This window comes from Drosophila gunungcola, unplaced genomic scaffold (assembly GCF_025200985.1).
Source record: "Drosophila gunungcola strain Sukarami unplaced genomic scaffold, Dgunungcola_SK_2 000019F, whole genome shotgun sequence".
Classification (NCBI taxonomy): Eukaryota; Metazoa; Arthropoda; class Insecta; order Diptera; family Drosophilidae; genus Drosophila; species Drosophila gunungcola.
This window is the reverse complement of record NW_026453201.1, coordinates 336,386-355,935: the sequence shown is the minus strand read 5'-3', so window position 1 is coordinate 355,935 and position 19,550 is coordinate 336,386. Positions and strand designations below refer to the sequence as shown.

The following is a 19,550-nucleotide window of genomic DNA, read 5'->3' as shown; positions in this document are numbered from 1 at the left end:
TGTTGTTTAGGGGTACGCCTTCATTTATAAGCTATTTTCTTACATATATATTCGGTTAGCGATTAGTTCTTCTTGACCCAAAATTAAAATTTGACTGTCACATAAAGTCTACTGTTAACAATGCTGTGAGTTGTATTCGGTTTATTAAGCGATGGTCAAAAGAATTTCACGATCCTTATGCAACTAAATTATTATTTACTTCCCTTGTCCGTCCTAATTTAGAATATTGCGCTCCCGTTTGGAGTCTCCAATATTAAGTTCACGTTGATCGTATTGTGTCAGTACTAACCAACCCGCATCCTCTTACCATCCTCTTAACTTGCCAAGATTTACCTCAAATTTTGGCCTGCATGAACCCTTTCGTGTTCTTTGAAGTAATTGTAATAATTTATCTAATCAAATTAGCATTTCAACTTCTATCCCTTAAAAACTATAATTTTAACATATTTGCACCGTACTTAGTTTTAGTTTTTTGTCTCTATATTAGGTCATTTGTGTTTTCGCGAACTCGATAACTGCCCACTAGGCCAATAGGGCCCGCGCGTGTTTGGTTTCGTTGGACCACTTGTTTGTAGTGTTTGCATCAACGTTCAACAACAATAAGACTGATTAAAAATTTTAAAAATGTATTGGAAAAATGGTATACAAGTTTATTAGAAACAAGCTCTATATAGCCTTGCAGCTATTGCAAATTCGAAATATTCTATAAAACATCTACATTTCGATTTATATGCCTATTTGCTTAATAAAATTGAAGCTATGATAATTTTCAGCTAAATTACACTGGTTTACAAATTTAAATCGATGAAATCCTCCAGAGATCAAACCCTGATTTTCCTGTGCAGATAACCTTTTTTTTATCTCCAGTTCTGCTTAACCGATTTTGGTCATCGATAGGTTACTTCACTAGAATGTAATGCTTGTGGCAGGTAAATCGATGGGCAGTGCCATCTATGAGGCAAAAACCGAAAGTGTCGCCATCTATTGGTCAGTTGGGTGCCGCGATTGGGGTAAGAATTTTCGGAGACGAAGAAGCAACAGAGTCAATTGTCATGATCCCGGAAAACGGAGAGTTATTCTATGGGGGGGCTAATTTAGCTTCCCGCCCAGAGTCACGAGCTGCTGGCTTTCTTTCCCTTTTCGGCAGCCATCGAGTGCGGTTTAATTTAATTGTAAGTCTAGTACTTATTTAGTTGGTGAGAGTTTGCTTGAAAATTATTTCTCTATAGTGGCCTTGTGTAAAGTGACGGGTAGAATTTCCGGATTAGATATAGCGCTAAATCCTGTTTACGGGTAAGAAAAAGTAATGGTTGCGAAGATTGCAGACCCAAAAGTGATTTTTGATTTAGGTTTGGCGCTTAGTATCCGATATTGGATCCGGCCGTTGCTGTAGAGGGAACAATTCCTCAAGTCACCCAAAAGAAGAGCGAAGTCAGCCGACGGGGGAGGAATATTATCGCCGCATAAGGGGTCTCAAAGGCCTAAGAGTCCCCCGAGATAATTATTTAATCAGCCTAAGTCGCTGGGAGCGGAGTTAGGATAAAGAGAGGGCAAAAGAGTCAAAAAGAACTCGAGATGTAACACCTGCCCAAATTACACATAATATTTATATTCCCTCTTCATCATCTTCGTTATCTCCCGCCTGCGAGCGTAACTTAGCGAAGCTCAGTTTGACAGGCAGTTTTTCGGCGCGCTGATCTAGGTTAGACGCTTCGGTCCACGGTCGGACGAAAATTCAATTTAACTCGGCGTATAACAATATGGAATAATTGTTAAGTCGCCGCACGGGATGTAAGGCAGTTCAGAAAGGCAAAGATCGGTCGGAGTTTGCTGAAAGTGGATAGTTTATAAGCTATTTTATAAGTTTTTTTTTCTTTCCTTTTTTTTGTGGTCTAGGTTATGGGAAATAAGCCAGTGAGAGTGAAAGAGTAAGAAAAAGAAGGAAAAGAAGAGGAAAGTGCAGTGATAGTTAGAAGGCCAGAAAGGCTTTAATAATAAATAGCTAGAAGCACGAATTGCTTTAGGCATAGTTTATTTTAATTTTTTTTCCGGTGGACAAACAAGCCAATGTGTTAAAAAAGAAGGAAAGAACTGCAACGGAAAAGAAGAAAAAAAATTTTACTGTTGTTTTGCACAGTGGGCTTGCAGTGTATATATAAAGAAATTTGAATTTTCAGCCTTAGGTGCACCTACGGAAGCGCTTTCGTCGGTGGATCTCCGGAATGTTGGTGAGTCTGATATCACGTTTTATAAATATGTCTTTGTAAAATATATATATCAAGTGAATTATTTTGCGTCCCACCGTACAAAACCTAGCAGTTCGAATAATCCATAAAGGAGAAGAAAAAAAAAAAAAAAGGGAGCGGATTTACCATCTCTCTTGTCTCTCAAATTTTTGAGTGAGATGAATTGCGAAATAAGTTAAACAAACCACTCAATTTGATTTCGCCGTGAGCTTATCACTGCAATTTTCTGCCATTTCCGCATTCTCGCTCTCGAACAATATTTTTTTAATTTTAAATTCGTAATGCTATCTTACTGCGAAGGTTAATTTAATAATGCAATTGTATTGCCTGTATTTATGTTCTCATTTAATATACTTTATAATGATTGGCTAAGTTATTTTTTTGTTTGCCTTCGACTAGGATGAGTCCCCGGTAGAACCCGAGTTAGTAGAAGGGGCTGTTCGAAAATATGGGGAGTCTTCGGTAAAGAACGGCCAAGGCAGGGAGGGCAAATTTGGTTCCTATAGAACACCCGAGGAACTTTAGGAATTCTATGAATAAAAACAACTATCCCTCTTCGTGCTGGCGCGGATTCACATGATTCTTCCTACCTCATACCACTTGTCGCTGCACGCGAAAATTCGATAAAATTTTAGAATTTACTGGCTCGTGACGAAGGACTAGATCACCACCCCAAATAGCCGACAAGGAGCAGCTGGACCGTCGCGCGTGCGTCCGAACCGTCATGCAACAACACCCTAGCCACGTACTCGTTACAGTAATAATAATATAATTCTATTTATCTGGCGCCCAACAGTGTAGACCAAAAATCAGGGTTTTAGTTGTGAAAAAAAAATGAAAAACAAAATTTTACTCTAAGAATCCCGCTCACACAAGAAAAAAAAACTTAAATTTTCATCTAGTTGGTAATGCAGTATCACAGTGGGTTGAAAGATGTGCTTACATCCCAGCCACGGTTGCTGCGGTACTCATGCCAAATATCTCGTCTCTAGTCTTACCTTAATTTCGATATTAGGCGCATAGGACATATAGTTGAATATGTTGTACGCAAGCGTTCAACTAGCCACGGCTGATGTTGAAAGTAAGAGTGGGGCAAATCTATTCTATTTACCTTTTTTCGGGACCTAAAGCAAGGGTTATTTAGACGCTTGGACATGCAGGTGGTAAACTTATCAATAAGTTTTCACCTGACCACGGATAATGGGCCGGCGCTGAGGACCCATCTATCAAATTTCATGCAATCGCCATCGCGTCTGTCAGGTGCATTGGATAGACAGCCGAAATCTTTTAAAAAGAGGTCGACTGGCCACGGTTGACAGCGGAAAACGTAGGCCAGATTGCAAAACAAGAGAGAATTGGAAGAGAACCGATCAGCTCTCTTATAGTTGTTGTTTTAGTGAATCTGAGGTTGGCAATAGTCGAAGGGCTAGCCACGTAGCCCTGCATAGGCAGCAATTATATTATTTTTTCAGCTTCTTTTACTCACGGATTCCGAGTTAAACTGCTGATAAGGGTTTGGCAGGGAGAACTCCTATGTTTGAAGGCAAACTGTTTATATATTTCTATCGTGTTTTTGATTTTTCTTATAATTTTTAAGCTTACTTAATACTTGAACTCTCTCGTTTATTTGTTCCTTTCCTCTCATTTCTGACTTAGACCCGAGTTTCTCTTGAGTGATTTTAGAAATTGAGTGTCTTTAAGAATTGAGCGTAAAAAAATAAAACAAATCAGCTGGTCCGCTTGTTAAGGTCATTGACCGCAGGTGTTGAGAAAAAAATAAAAGCAATGAAGGAATGATTAAATTTTAGGGATTTTAGCCGAATATAATTAGTAACTTTAACTTACTCGTTCATTTAGCTGTAAATTAAAAACATATATTTTTAGGATTTTAGGTCTCTAATTTTTCTCATGATTGAAGATCAGAAAAAAAAAAAAAAGGCCAAACAATGAGTGATGCCGATAAGGTAGAGACTCCAACGGGGTCTAAATGCAAATTGTGCGAGAAAGACTTGGCGATCTCCACAACTTACAAAACGAAATGCGGTCATGACTTCCATAAGACTTGCATAACTAGTCATTCGAAGACTCATAGAGAATGTCCGATTTGCGGAATCATTTGTTTTCAACTCCCACCGAGTGGTAAAACGATTGTCAATTCGCCAGCCCCCTCTGGGAAAACCGGCGAAAATCGCGCTGAGGTAGACATAGGGAATTTAGTGACTCAAGCGGTCCAGGGGATGAAAAATGATTTACTCACTCAACTTTCTCAGCAAATGGCTCAGATTATACAAGCTAATATTGCCGCACTGGTTCCCGGGAATCCCTTAGCACCCCCAAATCCAAGCACAAACACCAACTGGACGGAACAAGAGAGACAGCCAGTCGAAAATTTTGATCAGTTCCGGAGTGAGTCCAGATTTACTCCTGTCAGCATAGAATCCGATGCCATTTATAGACCAGATAGGGTGGGCCAAATATTAAATAGTTGGAAAATTCGTTTTAATGGCAGTCTTGATAACATAAGCGTGGACAATTTTATATATCGAGTGGAGGCGTTAACAGAGCAAACACTAAATTCAAAGTTTGAAATTTTAGCTGGCAATGCTAGCCTATTGTTTGATGGTAAAGCTCGCGATTTCTATTGGCGATATCATAAATCCTGCAATGGAGAGGGGCTCGATTGGAAAGCTCTCTGCCAAGCTCTTCGAAAACAATTTAGGGATACCCGCTCCGATGTCGATATCCGTGAAGCAATTCTGGATAGAAAACAAAAAGAGAAGGAAAATTTTGATACTTTTCATGATGCCATTGTCTCATTAACGGATGGGTTAGAAGTGCCGCTCTCGGAAAAGTCCGTGGCAGAAATACTAGCTAGGAATTTGCGCCCTGAGATACGACATGAACTCCTTCATATCCAAATTAATTCGGTGGGGAAATTGAGAGAAATTTGTAGGCGAAGGGAAAGTTTTCTGAAGGATGTGAGGCGGAATTATGCATATACAAAGGCAGCTCCTTACCGGAAGCAAGTTGCTGAACTGCTTGAAGATCCGTTGCCAGATGAAGCCGCCGAATTTTCCGACATCGAAAGCGAAGTGGAAGTGGGAGCTTTGGCTTTGATTTGTTGGAATTGCCACAAAGAAGGGCATCGTTACCAAGACTGTGAAGGGAAGCGTAGGATTTTCTGCTATGGTTGTGGAAAGCCGAACACTTACAAACCTTCGTGTAGTAAGTGCCAAAAAAACGCGAAGGGGAACACACAGCCTCGTCAGCAGCCGTGTGTTCAACGCCACCGCCCGACGAATTCCGAGGCAGAACAATAGACATTGAAAATACTTCTGTAGAAATAGAAAATCCCAAATCTTCAGCACCAACTTCTGTTCAAAAATCTTTTTGGTCGAAGAAATTAAATTTACAAATAAATTCATCTAAAATACATAGTTGTTTAAAACATCAAAAGTCTCAATCCAGAAACGCACAGCGAATGAGAGGGTATTGGGCAGCTTTGAAAACAATAAATACGATTAGGTATAAGGAGAAGGATAAGCGTCCCTATGCCGAAGTGGGTCTTTTGGATCGTATTGTTATGGGGTTATTGGATACGGGGGCAGCTATTAGTGTTATAGGCGGAAACCTGGCTCAACAAATAATAAGAAGTAAAATTACTTTTAAGCGTGGAATAACTTCAGCATGCACCGCCGACGGAACGAAGCAAGAAGTCGTTGGACGAATAAAAACTGTAGTAAAGTACAACAATCAGGAAAACGAGTTGGATCTCCATCTAATTCCAACTCTCAGTCAAGACTTATATTTAGGGATTGATTTTTGGACTAAATTTGGTTTATTGCCAACAGAAATGCAGATCTCTGAAATTGTGTCTGACACTCATAGTCTTACGGAAAAACAAAGTGAAGATTTGCAAAAAGTTGTTAGTTTCTTTCCCTCGTTTTCCGTTTCTGGGTTGGGAAAGACAAGTATTCTCTCGCATTCGATTGATGTTGGAGATGCTAGGCCAGTAAAACAGCGGCATTTTCCAGTATCGCCGGCTGTGGAAAAACTTTTGTATGCCGAGGTAGATCGTATGCTGAAGCTGGGTGTAATTGAAGAGTCGGATAGTGCTTGGTCGTCACCGGTTGTGTTGGTCCAAAAACCAGGGAAGATTCGCCTTTGCTTAGACAGCAGAAAAGTAAATGCAGTAACAAGAAAAGATGCGTACCCGCTTCCCCAAATAGATGGCATCTTAGGGCGTCTCCCAAAAGCAATGTATATTTCAAGCCTTGACCTCAAAGATGCTTACTGGCAAGTGCCTCTCGATCCTCAATCTCGCGATAAGACGGCGTTTACTATACCTGGAAAGCCTCTTTATCAATATAAAGTCATGCCGTTCGGACTGACCAACGCTTCACAAACTATGACTCGCTTGATGGACAAAGTCATTCCTGCCGAACTCCGTAACGAAGTATTTGTTTATCTGGACGACTTATTGGTTGTCTCAGATAGTTTTGAGTCGCATTTAATGGTATTGGAGATAGTTGCGGGGCATATAAAGGCGGCTGGGTTGACTCTTAACGTCGAAAAGAGCAAGTTCTGCATGCGATCCGTCAGATATTTGGGTCATATTGTGGGAGAGGGTGTAATAAGAACGGATCCCGATAAGATCTCAGCCATGACAAACTTTCCGCTACCAAATTCATTGAAAAGTCTGCGAAGATTTTTGGGAATGGTAGGCTGGTATCGGAAATTTATTAAGAATTTTGCATCTGTGGCTTCCCCATTAACAGATTTGTTAAAGCCGAAGCAGAAATTTGCCATAACGGCGGAAGGAAGAAGAGTTAAAAAACATGTTATGCTCGGCGCCAGTTCTTCGTAGTCCAGACTTCAATAAACCATTTTTTGTGCAGTGCGACGCTAGTAAAACTGGTGTCGGAGGAGTTTTAGTGCAGAAAACAGCTGAGGGTGATGAGTAACCGATAGAGTTTGTGTCAAAAAAATTAAATAAAACACAAAAATGTTACTCAGTTAGTGAACAGGAGTGCCTGGCCGCACTAGTCTGCATTAAACGATTCCGGGCATATATCGAGGGTCATGAGTTAACAGTTATTACTGACCATGCGTCCCTTAAATGGCTTATGACTCAAACGGATTTACATTCTCGTTTAGCTAGATGGGCTCTGAAACTGCAGGGATTCAATTTTAAAATTGAGCATCGCAGCGGAAAGTTAAATGTTGTCCCGGATGCGCTGTCTCGAGTAAATGAGGAAAATATGGCTGCGTTAGATGCTGGACATGGATTGTTAGTGGATTTGGAATCGGCAGAATTTAAATCTCCCGAATATGTGGAATTTGTGGACCGACTAAAAGCGAACATCGAAAAGTTGCCAGATATAAAGGTTACCGATGGTTTGGCGTACAAGAAAATGGATTATGCCACAGGAGATTCACTTCACGACGAGTTTATTTGGAAGTTATGGATCCCGAAGGGGTTAGTTCAGGAAGTTTTAAAGAATGCTCATGATCATCCCATGGCTTCGCACGGAGGGATACATAAAACTTTAGAGCGTGTTAGAAGATATTATTATTGGCCTGGTCTGGTAAAAGATGTAAAGGCCCATGTTCTGTCTTGCGATACGTGTAAGATGACTAAGGCTCCTAATACAGTTCAGAGACCTCTGCTAGGGGTACCATCAGAGTCGGGAAGATTCTTTCAGAGGTTATATGTTGATTTCCTGGGTCCATATCCACGTTCAAAAAGCGGGAACATAGGCATTTTTATCGTATTAGACCACTATTCGAAGTTTGTGTTCTTAAAAGCAGTCAAGAAACTAAATGCGGACGTAGTGATTAAATATCTGCAAACTGACCTGTTCCATACGTTTGGAGTGCCAGAAACGGTTATTTCGGATAATGGGTCACAGTTTAAATCAGATGCGTTTCAAAAATTTCTTCGGAACCACCGGGTAACGCATTCATTCACGGCAGTGTATTCGCCACAAGCGAACGCATCGGAGCGAGTAAATAGGTCGGTGATAGCCGCAATACGATCATATGTTAGGCCCGATCAGAAAATTTGGGACGAAGAGCTGAGCAGCATTTGCTGTGCATTAAGATCTGCGGTACACTCTTCTCTGGGAACGACACCCTATTATATGGTATTTGGCCAGCATTTTATAAATTCCGGATCGACATACAAGCTGCTAAGAGCTTTGGGGTTGCTGGATGATCGTTCTGCGCTATTTTCTAGAGAAGATTCTTTAGAGTTAGTGCGGAATAGAGCTGTCGAAGTCATGAAGAAGCAAAATGAGAAAAACGAGCGACTTTATAATCTGCGGGCTAAGGACGTTTCCTATGACCTTGGGCAAGAAGTATTTCTAAAGAATTTCAGGCAAAGCAACTTCCAAGCAGGCTATAATGCTAAATTGGGTCCGAGGTATCTTAAGGCCAGGGTACGCCAAAAGGTGGGAAATGCTTACTATGATCTGGAAGACTTGCAGGGACGATTAATGGGTAGATATCATGCTAAGGATATGAAACAGTAATGTAGCTGCCTCAAGCTCAGTTTTGGTCAGCCTTGTGTGTTTCACCCCCAAGTCTGATCTTGTGAGGGGGGAATTTGTAACGCTTGTGGCAGGTAAATCGATGGGCAGTGCCATCTATGAGGCAAAAACCGAAAGTGTCGCCATCTAGTGGTCAGTTGGGTGCCGCGATTGGGGTAAGAATTTTCGGAGACGAAGAGGCAACAGAGTCAATTGTCATGATCCCGGAAAACGGAGAGTTATTCTATGGGGGGGCTAATTTAGCTTCCCGCCCAGAGCCACGAGCTGCTGGCTTTCTTTCCCTTTTCGGCAGCCATCGAGTGCGGTTTAATTTAATTGTAAGTCTAGTACTTATTTAGTTGGTGAGAGTTTGCTTGAAAATTATTTCTCTATAGTGGCCTTGTGTAAAGTGACGGATAGAATTTCCGGATTAGATATAGCGCTAAATCCTGTTTACGGGTAAGAAAAAGTAATGGTTGCGAAGATTGCAGACCCAAAAGTGATTTTTGATTTAGGTTTGGCGCTTAGTATCCGATATTGGATCCGGCCGTTGCTGTAGAGGGAAGAATTCCTCAAGTCACCCAAAAGAAGAGCGAAGTCAGCCGACGGGGGAGGGAAATTATCGCCGCATAAGGGGTCTCAAAGGCCTAAGAGTCCCCCGAGATAATTATTTAATCAGCCTAAGTCGCTGGGAGCGGAGTTAGGATAAAGAGAGGGCAAAAGAGTCAAAAAGAACTCGAGATGTAACACCTGCCCAAATTACACATAATATTTATATTCCCTTTTCATCATCTTCGTTATCTCCCGCCTGCGAGCGTAACTTAGCGAAGCTCAGTTTGACAGGCAGTTTTTCGGCGCGCTGATCTAGGTTAGACGCTTCGGTCCACGGTCGGACGAAAATTCAATTTAACTCGGCGTATAACAATATGGAATAATTGTTAAGTCGCCGCACGGGATGTAAGGCAGTTCAGAAAGCCAAAGATCGGTCGGAGTTTGCTGAAAGTGGATAGTTTATAAGCTATTTTATAAGTTTTTTTTTCTTTCCTTTTTTTGTGGTCTAGGTTATGGGAAATAAGCCAGTGAGAGTGAAAGAGTAAGAAAAAGAAGGAAAAGAAGAGGAAAGTGCAGTGATAGTTAGAAGGCCAGAAAGGCTTTAATAATGAATAGCTAGAAGCACGAATTGCTTTAGGCATAATTTATTTTAATTTTTTTTCCGGTGGACAAACAAGCCAATGTGTTAAAAAAGAAGGAAAGAACTGCAACGGAAAAGAAGAAAAAAAATTTTACTGTTGTTTTGCACAGTGGGCTTGCAGTGTATATATAAAGAAATTTGAATTTTCAGCCTTAGGTTCACCTACGGAAGCGCTTTCGTCGGTGGATCTCCGGAATGTTGGTGAGTCTGATATCACGTTTTATTAATATGTCTTTGTAAAATATATATATCAAGTGAATTACTTTGCGTCCCACCGTACAAAACCTAGCAGTTCGAATAATCAATAAAGGAGAAGAAAAAGAAAAAAAAAAGGGAGCGGATTTACCATCTCTCTTGTCTCTCAAATTTTTGAGTGAGATGAATTTCGAAATAAGTTAAACAAACCACTCAATTTGATTTCGCCGTGAGCTTATCACTGCAATTTTCTGCCATTTCCGCATTCTCGCTCTCGAACAATATTTTTTTGATTTTAAATTCGTAATGCTATCTTACTGCGAAGGTTAATTTAATAATGCAATTGTATTGCCTGTATTTATGTTCTCATTTAATATCTTTTCAATATGTTCTCTAATTTTAAGAATTTTAATTAGGTTTTAAATATATTTTATAATGATTGGCTAAGTTATTTTTTTGTTTGCCTTCGACTAGGATGAGTCCCCGGTAGAACCCGAGTTAGTAGAAGGGGCCGTTCGAAAATATGATGGGGAGTCTTCGGTAGAGAACGGCCAAGGCAGGGAGGGCAAATTTGGTTCCTATAGAACACCCGAGGAACTTTAGGAATTCTATGAATAAAAACAACTATCCCTCTTCGTGCTGGCGCGGATTCACATGATTCTTCCTACCTCATACCACTTGTCGCTGCACGCGAAAATTCGATAAAATTTTAGAATTTACTGGCTCGTGACGAAGGACAAGATCACCACCCCATATAGCCGACAAGGAGCAGCTGGACCGTCGCGCGTGCGTCCTTACCGTCATGCAACAACACCCTAGCCACGTACTCGTTACAAGAAATAGATTATGCTTCAACTTTCCTATACATGTTATAAGGACAGGTTTTCTTATATAGAATTTGATCACTTTATCACCTTATGATGGAACATTTATATATATATGTTACTTTTTTATGCAAAACGTATTTCACACTTTAAAAAAAATTGTACCATACAATCCGGGGGTCCATCTGCACCTGAAAATCCAGATTTGATCTCTGGAGGATTTCATCGATTTAAATTTGTAAGCCAGTATTATTTGATCGTTTCTATGGCAGCTTTTTGATATAGTTTTCCCATTTCAATAAAGTTAAAAGCGTAATTCTGAACTAATAATCCATTTCTATATCTAAACGAAAAAAAAAGTTAAGAATAGAGAGGGCAACATTTTTTTTAAACTTATTTTTTTGTGAGATTTTGATTGTTCCCATGGGAGCTATATGATATAGTCGTCCGACTTGATTCAAATTTAAACCGCAATTCTGAAATGAACTAAACAAAATATTAAAAACACAGCAAAGTTATTATTGTTTTTTAAAATTTGTTTTCCAGATTGTTCCTATGTACTACCTACAACAGGCAGGCAACTTTTGGGAAAGTTTCATGCAGATAGCTTAAAAACTGAGTGACTAACGGACGGACAGATGGACGGACAGACGGACATCGCTATATTGACTCTCCTAGTGATGCTGATCAAGAATATATATACTTTACAGGGTCGAAAATGTCTTCTTCACTGCGTTGAAAACTTCTGACTAAAACTATAATAGCCTCTACAAAGGAATAATAGTTATTAAAAATATTGTCTGGAATCACGTTTTTACCAGCGCCGTTTTTATAGACGTGTACCTTGCCCACTACATCACGATATGATCATTACGCATCTTAGTATATTATAGAGTATTTGGTACGACCAATCTTTAACAGGTAGCGTCACTATCCTTCAAGAGAACAGAACAGCAAACGAATGAGGACGTTTCTAGTTGAAAGTGCTGAAATTCATGTGTGACTCACCGCAAGTACATTAAGTTCGGTTTGCTGATTGACATCTAATAAATTCTAACGCATTTTTAGCGAAGATTACGTACATATGTACTATTAAAGAGACAAGAAAGTGGCCGATCTACACTGCACCTCAAGCATGGAGGAAAAATCATTACGAGGTATAGAACAAGACGAGCATTAAGCATTAAGGCCGGAAAATCTAAGAGTGCATGTCCACTTAGACCCATTCGTCTAAATCAGTTGAACAACGAGAAGTGAGGTTAGCAATTTATAAATTTATAGTGACTAGTGCATTTAATTTTAAAAACTTGTAGCGCTAGGATACAATCATAATAAATTAAATTAAATTAATCATGACAGTCGAAAAAATAAAAATTGAATGCAAATCTACGCAATATATCACCTTGGTAGAGAATTTTATAGAAATCATAGACAAACTGGTGGAAAAACTACCCCAAAACATTGCACAGACCTACAAAAATTATCGACAATAAAAAAGGAAGCAAACTTCGGCAACCCGAAATTCATATACCCTTGCAGCTACTGCAAAAATTAAATATTATTGAAAACATTAAAATTATGATTGACTTGCGTGTATGTTTACATTGAATTTATTTGAAGTTTTTTTTAATAGTTCTTATGGCAGCTATATGATATCGTTTATCGATTTTAATAAAATTAAAAGCGTAATTATAAACTGTCAAATCATTAATTAATAAAAATAATTTCTAAAAAAAAAAAAAAATTTTCGTATTTTTATTGTTTCTATGGGAGCTTTAAGTTAAGTCGTCCGAATTTGATGAAATTTAAACCGTTATTCTGAAATATTTAACCATTACTATATCTCGAAGAACTAAAAAAAAAAAATAAACAAGAAAAAAGGCAAATTTTGGCAAGCCGAATTTCATATACCCTTGCTGCTATTGCAATAATTAAATATTTTTTAAATCATTAAAAATATGATTTACTTGCGTATATGTTTAAAAACATTAAAGCTATGATGATTTGCAGCTCAATTATTAGATAGTTATTTTATATATATATTTTTATTATTTCTTTTGGAGCTATATGATATTGTCATCCGATTTTGATGAAATTTAAACCGTTATTCTAAAATATTTAACCGTTACTATATGTCGAAGAACTAAACAATAAAATTAAAAAGCAGCAAAGATATAATATAACCAAAGTTATATTTTTTTTTTTATAAGAACTAAAAAAAAATTATAAAACACCAAAGTTATAATTTTTTTATTTATTTTTCCGATTGTTCCTATGGGAGCTATATGCTATAGTCGTCCGATTCGGTTCGATCCGACTTATATAAAGGGTTTTTCAATAGGAGCGCTTCAACTTTTTTTTAATAAAACACAAACGGTTTGACTTTTCAACTAACTTTTTTTATAATCGAATTTGAACATATACATTTAATTATGAAACTCGATTTCTTTCGCATGACCACCGCGTGCACGTTTTACGAAGTCCAAACGTTGAACCCAATTTTCAACCACTTTTTCGCATAAATCGGTCGAATTTCCAGGAATTTCGCGTTCAATATTGGCTCTGAGCTCTTGAAACGTCGCCGGCTTATTGGCATAGACCAATGACTTCACGTAACCCCAAAGAAAATAGTCTAGATGTGTCAAATCACACGAGCGCGGCGGCCACTCGACCGGTTCATTTCGCGAAATAACACGCTCATTAATATTGCGATTGTGGCGTGTGCTATGTGGCATGTGGCCCCGTCCTATTGAGCATTACTTCGAGCACTTCTTGCTCTCACGGGAACCGGAACATTATGTAGCGAAAACGTAGACTCAAATTGCAACTAGACGGTCGATTGTCGAACGGACTGGCTTGGCAAATTGACCGTAAAATGGCCGTAATGCTCTTAAAGTAGCAGCAACAGAACGATTATTTTGATAAAAAATTTGCACAATTTGCAATCGCTCTTCAAGTGTGTAGCGTTCCATGATGAAATGTATACTAATGAAGTTTCATATGTCAAGAGAACAAGGAAAAAAATGGCGTCGTTCGCCGTCCGTATCGGAAAAAAGTTGAAGCGCACCTATTGAAAAGCCCTTTACTACCTGCAATAGAAAGACCACTTTTGGAAAAGCTTCATGCAGAAAGCTTTAAAACTGAGAGACTAGTTTGCGTAAAAACGGATGGACAGACGGACGGACGGACAGACAGACGGACATGGCTAGATCAACTCTCCTAGTGATGCTGATCAAGAATATATATACTTTATAGGGTCGGAGATGTCTCCTTCACTGCGTTGCAAACTTCTGACTGAAATTATAATACCCTCTGCAAGGGTATAAAAACGTGGATGCCAATATCATCAACTTCACCATTTATAATGGAATAAGAAAACATATCGATACTGTGGTGAATTTATACAAAGTCGTCGGTTATCGAACCTTATTCATGAATTTACTTGATTTGCTGGGCATGCCACCGCACGTTCTTACATTGAAAATTTTTACATTTCTTCTTCGACAGCACCAGGCTCGGTCTCGTAATACCTGTCAACAAAGAGAGTCCATGCTTCTTACATGGGCAGCTCTATATGGCATGCTCTTGGTTCGGAAAACCTTTTGATTTATTTGTTTATGCACAAGATTGAAAAAAAATATATTGTTTATCCCACATCACTTTAATTAATATACTGCCTTACAAAATTAAATTGTATTTTGTAAGACACAATTTTTTTTAAGTGTAAATAACCTGTTCTCATGCCTCACCTATATTTTTATATCCAGTTCTGCTTGTTTTACTACAAAAAGAACGTTCTTCAACTTTCTAATACAAGTTATATGCTAGAGCTGGACATAGTTTGTAAAAGTCGTTAAAACTAAAGTTTTTACACCAAAGAATAACATATGTATAATCTATTTATGTATGTATGCAAGCAAGTGATAAAGAATTGAACAGAAACACTCCAATGTACGCATTTTTTCGATATGGACAAAATTATTTTAATGACTCAAAACAACAGCTTGTATAGGTATACAAATCGAATCGTTGTATAGAATATTTAGTTTTTGTTATAGCTGCAAGGACATATTAAAAACTTAAAGTTGCCGTACTTAGCTTCCTTTCTTTCTTTCTTGCTTTAGCCATCGTGATCTTCTTTTCTTTGAGTCCTATTTTTCGAAACGTAGCACATACCTTGCTGATCAAATGCGCCCAGACAATTCCAACTTTGGGTTTTGCTGCCAAGATAGCCCGCAAGATCCAGATGCTCCATTTCCAAAGCGTGTTATAGTCGAGCTTGTATGCGAAAGTCTTTCACAACCCTACACATAAAATTCAATCCGCCAAGTTAAAAACGTTAGTTTAATTTTACGGTACTGGTCCACATCGGAAAGGGTCGATTTTCTTATCTAGACTCTTTCCATTTCCTTATAAAATAAAACTTTTTATTTATTTCAAAGCTTTAGTTTATATTCAACACAATATCTATAAAGAAACAAAATTAAAAAAATATGATTGACAGGTATTGTAGCACTAATGTGTATCTATTATGAAAGATTATACAATATAAAGATAAGACATCTCATACAAAAAGATTTGGTGTATAGCGGATTCCAATTAAAGAATACATGAGAATATTGCTGCAAACTTAAGTATGTTTGTTACACATGTTTGGGTCTATGTCTAGGCATTCGTACGACACAAAATGCGTGCATGAAATTTATTTATTTATTTATTTATTCGCCAATGGATGGATAAATCCTTATCTGGCTATCAGCTAAGTAAACTTTAAAACTAAATATTAATTAAAAAATATTCGCTCAGCAATTTCCTAAGCACTTCCTTTTTGGATCTCCAAACCAATCGAATAATAAGAGTTAAAAAGTCTTAAAGTTCTTAAGATTGGCTCATTCCGCGCATAGTTAGTCCTCGCAGCACTTTCAAAAAATGGGATGACGGTACGGAGACTCCTGGCTGGGATATTGAATTTAATTAAGCTTAATATGAATGGACTATCAATTTTATCAATTATAACATCGTTGATAAAGAGCAAGCTCGCTATCGAACGCAGATCTACTTGACTACCTCTAATACCTCTACCTCTAATATCTAACGGCAGTGCGCTGGCGAACAGTATAAATATGCAATGGTCGTCACATACACATATTGACAAGTTGTTTTTCGCCGTGCAAAATGTCAAGCGTTACAGGTAAATCGCTGGGCAAAACTGAAAGTGTCGCCATCTAGGGGTCAGTTGGGTGCTGCGATTGTGGTACGAAATTTCGGAGATAAAGAGGCAACAGAGTCAGTTTTCATGTCCCCGGAAAACGGAGAGTTAGCGCGGATGGCGCGAGCGTGCTGTTAAGCGCGATAAGTTATCGCAATCACCTGTGAACATGCGAGCGTGCTGTTAAGCAAAGCGTGCTGTTAAAGGCAAGCTTAGCGCGGATGGCGCGAACGTGCTGTTAAAGGCAAGCTTAGTGCTGATAACGCGAGCGTGCTGTAAAGCGCAAAAACAAGAGTGCCGATGTGGCACAGCGATCCGCTGAGATCGCTCTCTTTCTTTTGCGGCAGCCGAACAGGACGGACCACCAGGAAAACTCAGCGGAAGGAACCAGCGGACGGCGACATCAGATCAAGCTCAGGAGTAAGATAAGCAACAGAGATCAGAGGCAGGCAGTACTGAGTGCGAAGGTTAGGGAGAATAAAAGAATAAATAAAAGGAAGATAAACTTGTGAAATTAAAAACCCGAAGTGCCGGTAATAAAATTTAGTGAACTTCGCGGAGTGTTCTTTCGGGTTGGCCAGGTTGCCGTATTGTGTTTCCGAGGTCTGTTTTCTCTACGCAACGCAGACACCAAAGCTACCCACGTGCTACTCCAGGTCGGGCAAGTTCTCGTGTTGCGTCTCCGAGGTCTGCTTTCTCTACGCAATACGAACGCTTACCATACCGGAGAAAAGCGCGGGAAACTACCGCCGGTCTTTTCTACTCACGTCCAGGTTAGGGACAGGCTAGTAAAATTTAGTGAATTTCACCGAGGGGCTTTTTCAGGCCAGTGAGGCTTCTGAGTTGCGACTCCGAGGTTTGTTTTCTCTACGCAACACGGACGCCAAAGCTGCCCGCGTGCCCATTCACGTCGGACAAGCTCCCGTATTTCATTTCCGAGGTTTACTCTGCGCAATCCGAACACTTGCCGGACGGGCAAATCTCCGCCGATTTCCCCGCGCCCTCCCCTTCGCTCCGCGCAGGGCCCAAACGAAATCCCCGCAAGTTAAAACTACGCCGGTTCCGTTTTCGTGTGGCGTTTTCGAGGTCTGTTTTCTCTACGCAACACGGACGACAAGGCCGGCCACGTGATCCCGATAACAAAAGCGCGGCGGCAACTCCCAGTTCCGTTTTCGTCTCCTGTGTTTCTACAAATTTAACTGTAGAGGACTCTGGCCGGTCTGAAGCCTATTCCAGCCTATGAAAAAGTCCTTACAAAATATAATTTTTCAAAAACATTGTAAGATTCTTAAACAACAGCTAGAAACTAGATTTAATATAATCAAATTTGTATCATTTAAATTTTCTTACATACATAAAAAGACTCTCATCAAAATATCGCGCGCTCTAATGCTGATCAAGAATATATATATATACTCTTTAGGGTCAAAAATGTCTCCGGCACTGCGTTGCAAACTTTTGACTGCAATTATAATACTCGCTGCAACGGTATAATAACAATCATAATTTACGGTCCCTGACTTGAATGCCTTTCGGGCTACAAAACCCAATTTATACGCACCAATTTTAGATTATGACTTATCTTAAACCTTTAGTATGGTTGGAAACCCTTTCCGAAGACGACTACGACATAGTCTACAAAAAAAGTTCGCAAGACGTAATTCCAGTTACATTAAGTAAACTCGAACCAAACGAACATCTCAACGAAGCTGTTTGCGCACTTGGTTTTTATACCCTTGCAGAGGGTATTATAATTTCAGTCAGAAGTTTGCAACGCAGTGAAGGACATCTCCGACCCTATAAATAATATATATTCTTGATCAGCATCACTAGGCGAGTCGATCTAGCCATGTCCGTCTGTCCGTCCGTCTGTCCGTGTGTCCGTCCGTTTCTACGCAAACTAGTCTCTCAGTTTTAAAGCTATCTGCATGAAACTTTCCCAAAAGTTGTAGTATAAAAGTCGGAACGAGCCGGATCGGACGACTATAGCATATAGCTCCCATAGGAACAATCGAAAAAATAAATGAAACAAAATTATAACTTTGCTGTTTTTTAATTTCAGAATTACGGTTTAAATTTCATAAAAATCGGACGACTATATCATATAGCTCCCATAGAAACAATCGGAAAAAAAATAAAAAAAAATATAACTTTGCTGTTTTAAATTTTTTTTTTTAGTTCTTCGACAAAAAGTAATGGTTAAATATTTCAGAACTACGGTTTAAATTTCATCAAAATCGGACGACTTTATCATATGGCTCCCATTGAAATAATAAAATTATATAAAATAACTATCTAATAATTGAGCTGCAAATCATCATTGCTTCAATGTTTTTAGACACATACGCAAGTAAATCATAATTTTAATGTTTTCAAAAATATTTAATTCTTGCAATAGCTGCAAGGGTATATAAACTTCGGCTTGCCGAAATTTGCTTCCTTTCTTGTTTAATTTTTTTTAGTTCTTCGAGATATAGTAATGGTTAAATATTTCAGAATTACGGTTTAAATTTCATCAAAATCGGAGGACTATATCATATAGCTCCCATAGGAACAACCGGAAAAAAATATCCAAAAAAATTATATCTTTGCTGTTTTTTTAATTTTTTTGTTTAGTTCTTCGACATATTGCAACGGTTAAATATTTTAGAATTACGGTTTAAATTTCATTAAAATCGGACGACTATATCATATAGCTCTCATAGAAACATTAAAGTAATATAAAATAACTATCTAATAATTGAGCTGCAAATCATCATTGCTTCAATGTTTTTAGACACATACGCAAGTAAATCATAATTTTAATGTTTTCAAAAATATTTGCTGTTTTTTATTTTTTTTTTTTTAGTTCTTCGACATATAGTAATGGTTAATTATTTCAGAATTACGGCTTAAATTTCATAAAAATCGGACGACTATATCATATAGCTCCCATAGGATCAATCGGTAAAAAAATACAAAAAAAATATATATCTTTGCTGTTTTTTAATTTTTTTTTTAGTTCTTCGACATGGTTAATGTTTTAATATTTTAGAATTACGGTTTAAATTACAACAAAATCGGACGACTATATCATACAGCTCCCATAGAAATAATTAAAATATATAACATAACTATCTAATAATTGAGCTGCAAATCATCATAGCTTCAATGTTTTTAAACATATATGCAAGTAAATCATAATTTTAATTTTTTCAAAAATATTTAATTCTTGCAATATCTGCAAGGGTATATGCTTCCTTTCTTGTTTTTTAAATTATTCCATCAATAAGTTCATAACAGCTAACGGTATCTCTATCTATTTTATCTTTGACAATAGTAAATCTACGTCATTAGGGGTATCGTTCTTTTCAT

At 38.4% G+C, this 19,550-nt stretch overlaps 1 protein-coding gene and 1 long non-coding RNA gene across 21 annotated transcripts in view; one reads left to right on the top strand and one right to left on the bottom strand.

Moving 5' to 3' along the window:
- LOC128263826 (uncharacterized) overlaps positions 1-19,550 on the bottom strand; it is a 457,572-nt gene that overhangs the window by 375,598 nt on the left and 62,424 nt on the right. For 17 of the 20 annotated variants that reach the window (XM_052999081.1, XM_052999101.1, XM_052999103.1 and 14 more), the window contains one exon: positions 15,164-15,454. The exons of the other annotated variants lie outside the window; for them this stretch is intronic. In XM_052999081.1, coding sequence (XP_052855041.1) covers positions 15,164-15,242 — 79 coding nt within the window. In that variant the 5' untranslated portion in view covers positions 15,243-15,454. The remainder of the gene's footprint in view (positions 1-15,163; positions 15,455-19,550) is intronic. 20 annotated transcript variants of the gene reach the window in all.
- Positions 1,143-1,989, top strand: LOC128263832 (uncharacterized). The gene is made up of 3 exons (XR_008268532.1): positions 1,143-1,172; positions 1,230-1,293; positions 1,350-1,989. It is a non-coding gene; the product is annotated as an uncharacterized LOC128263832 (long non-coding RNA).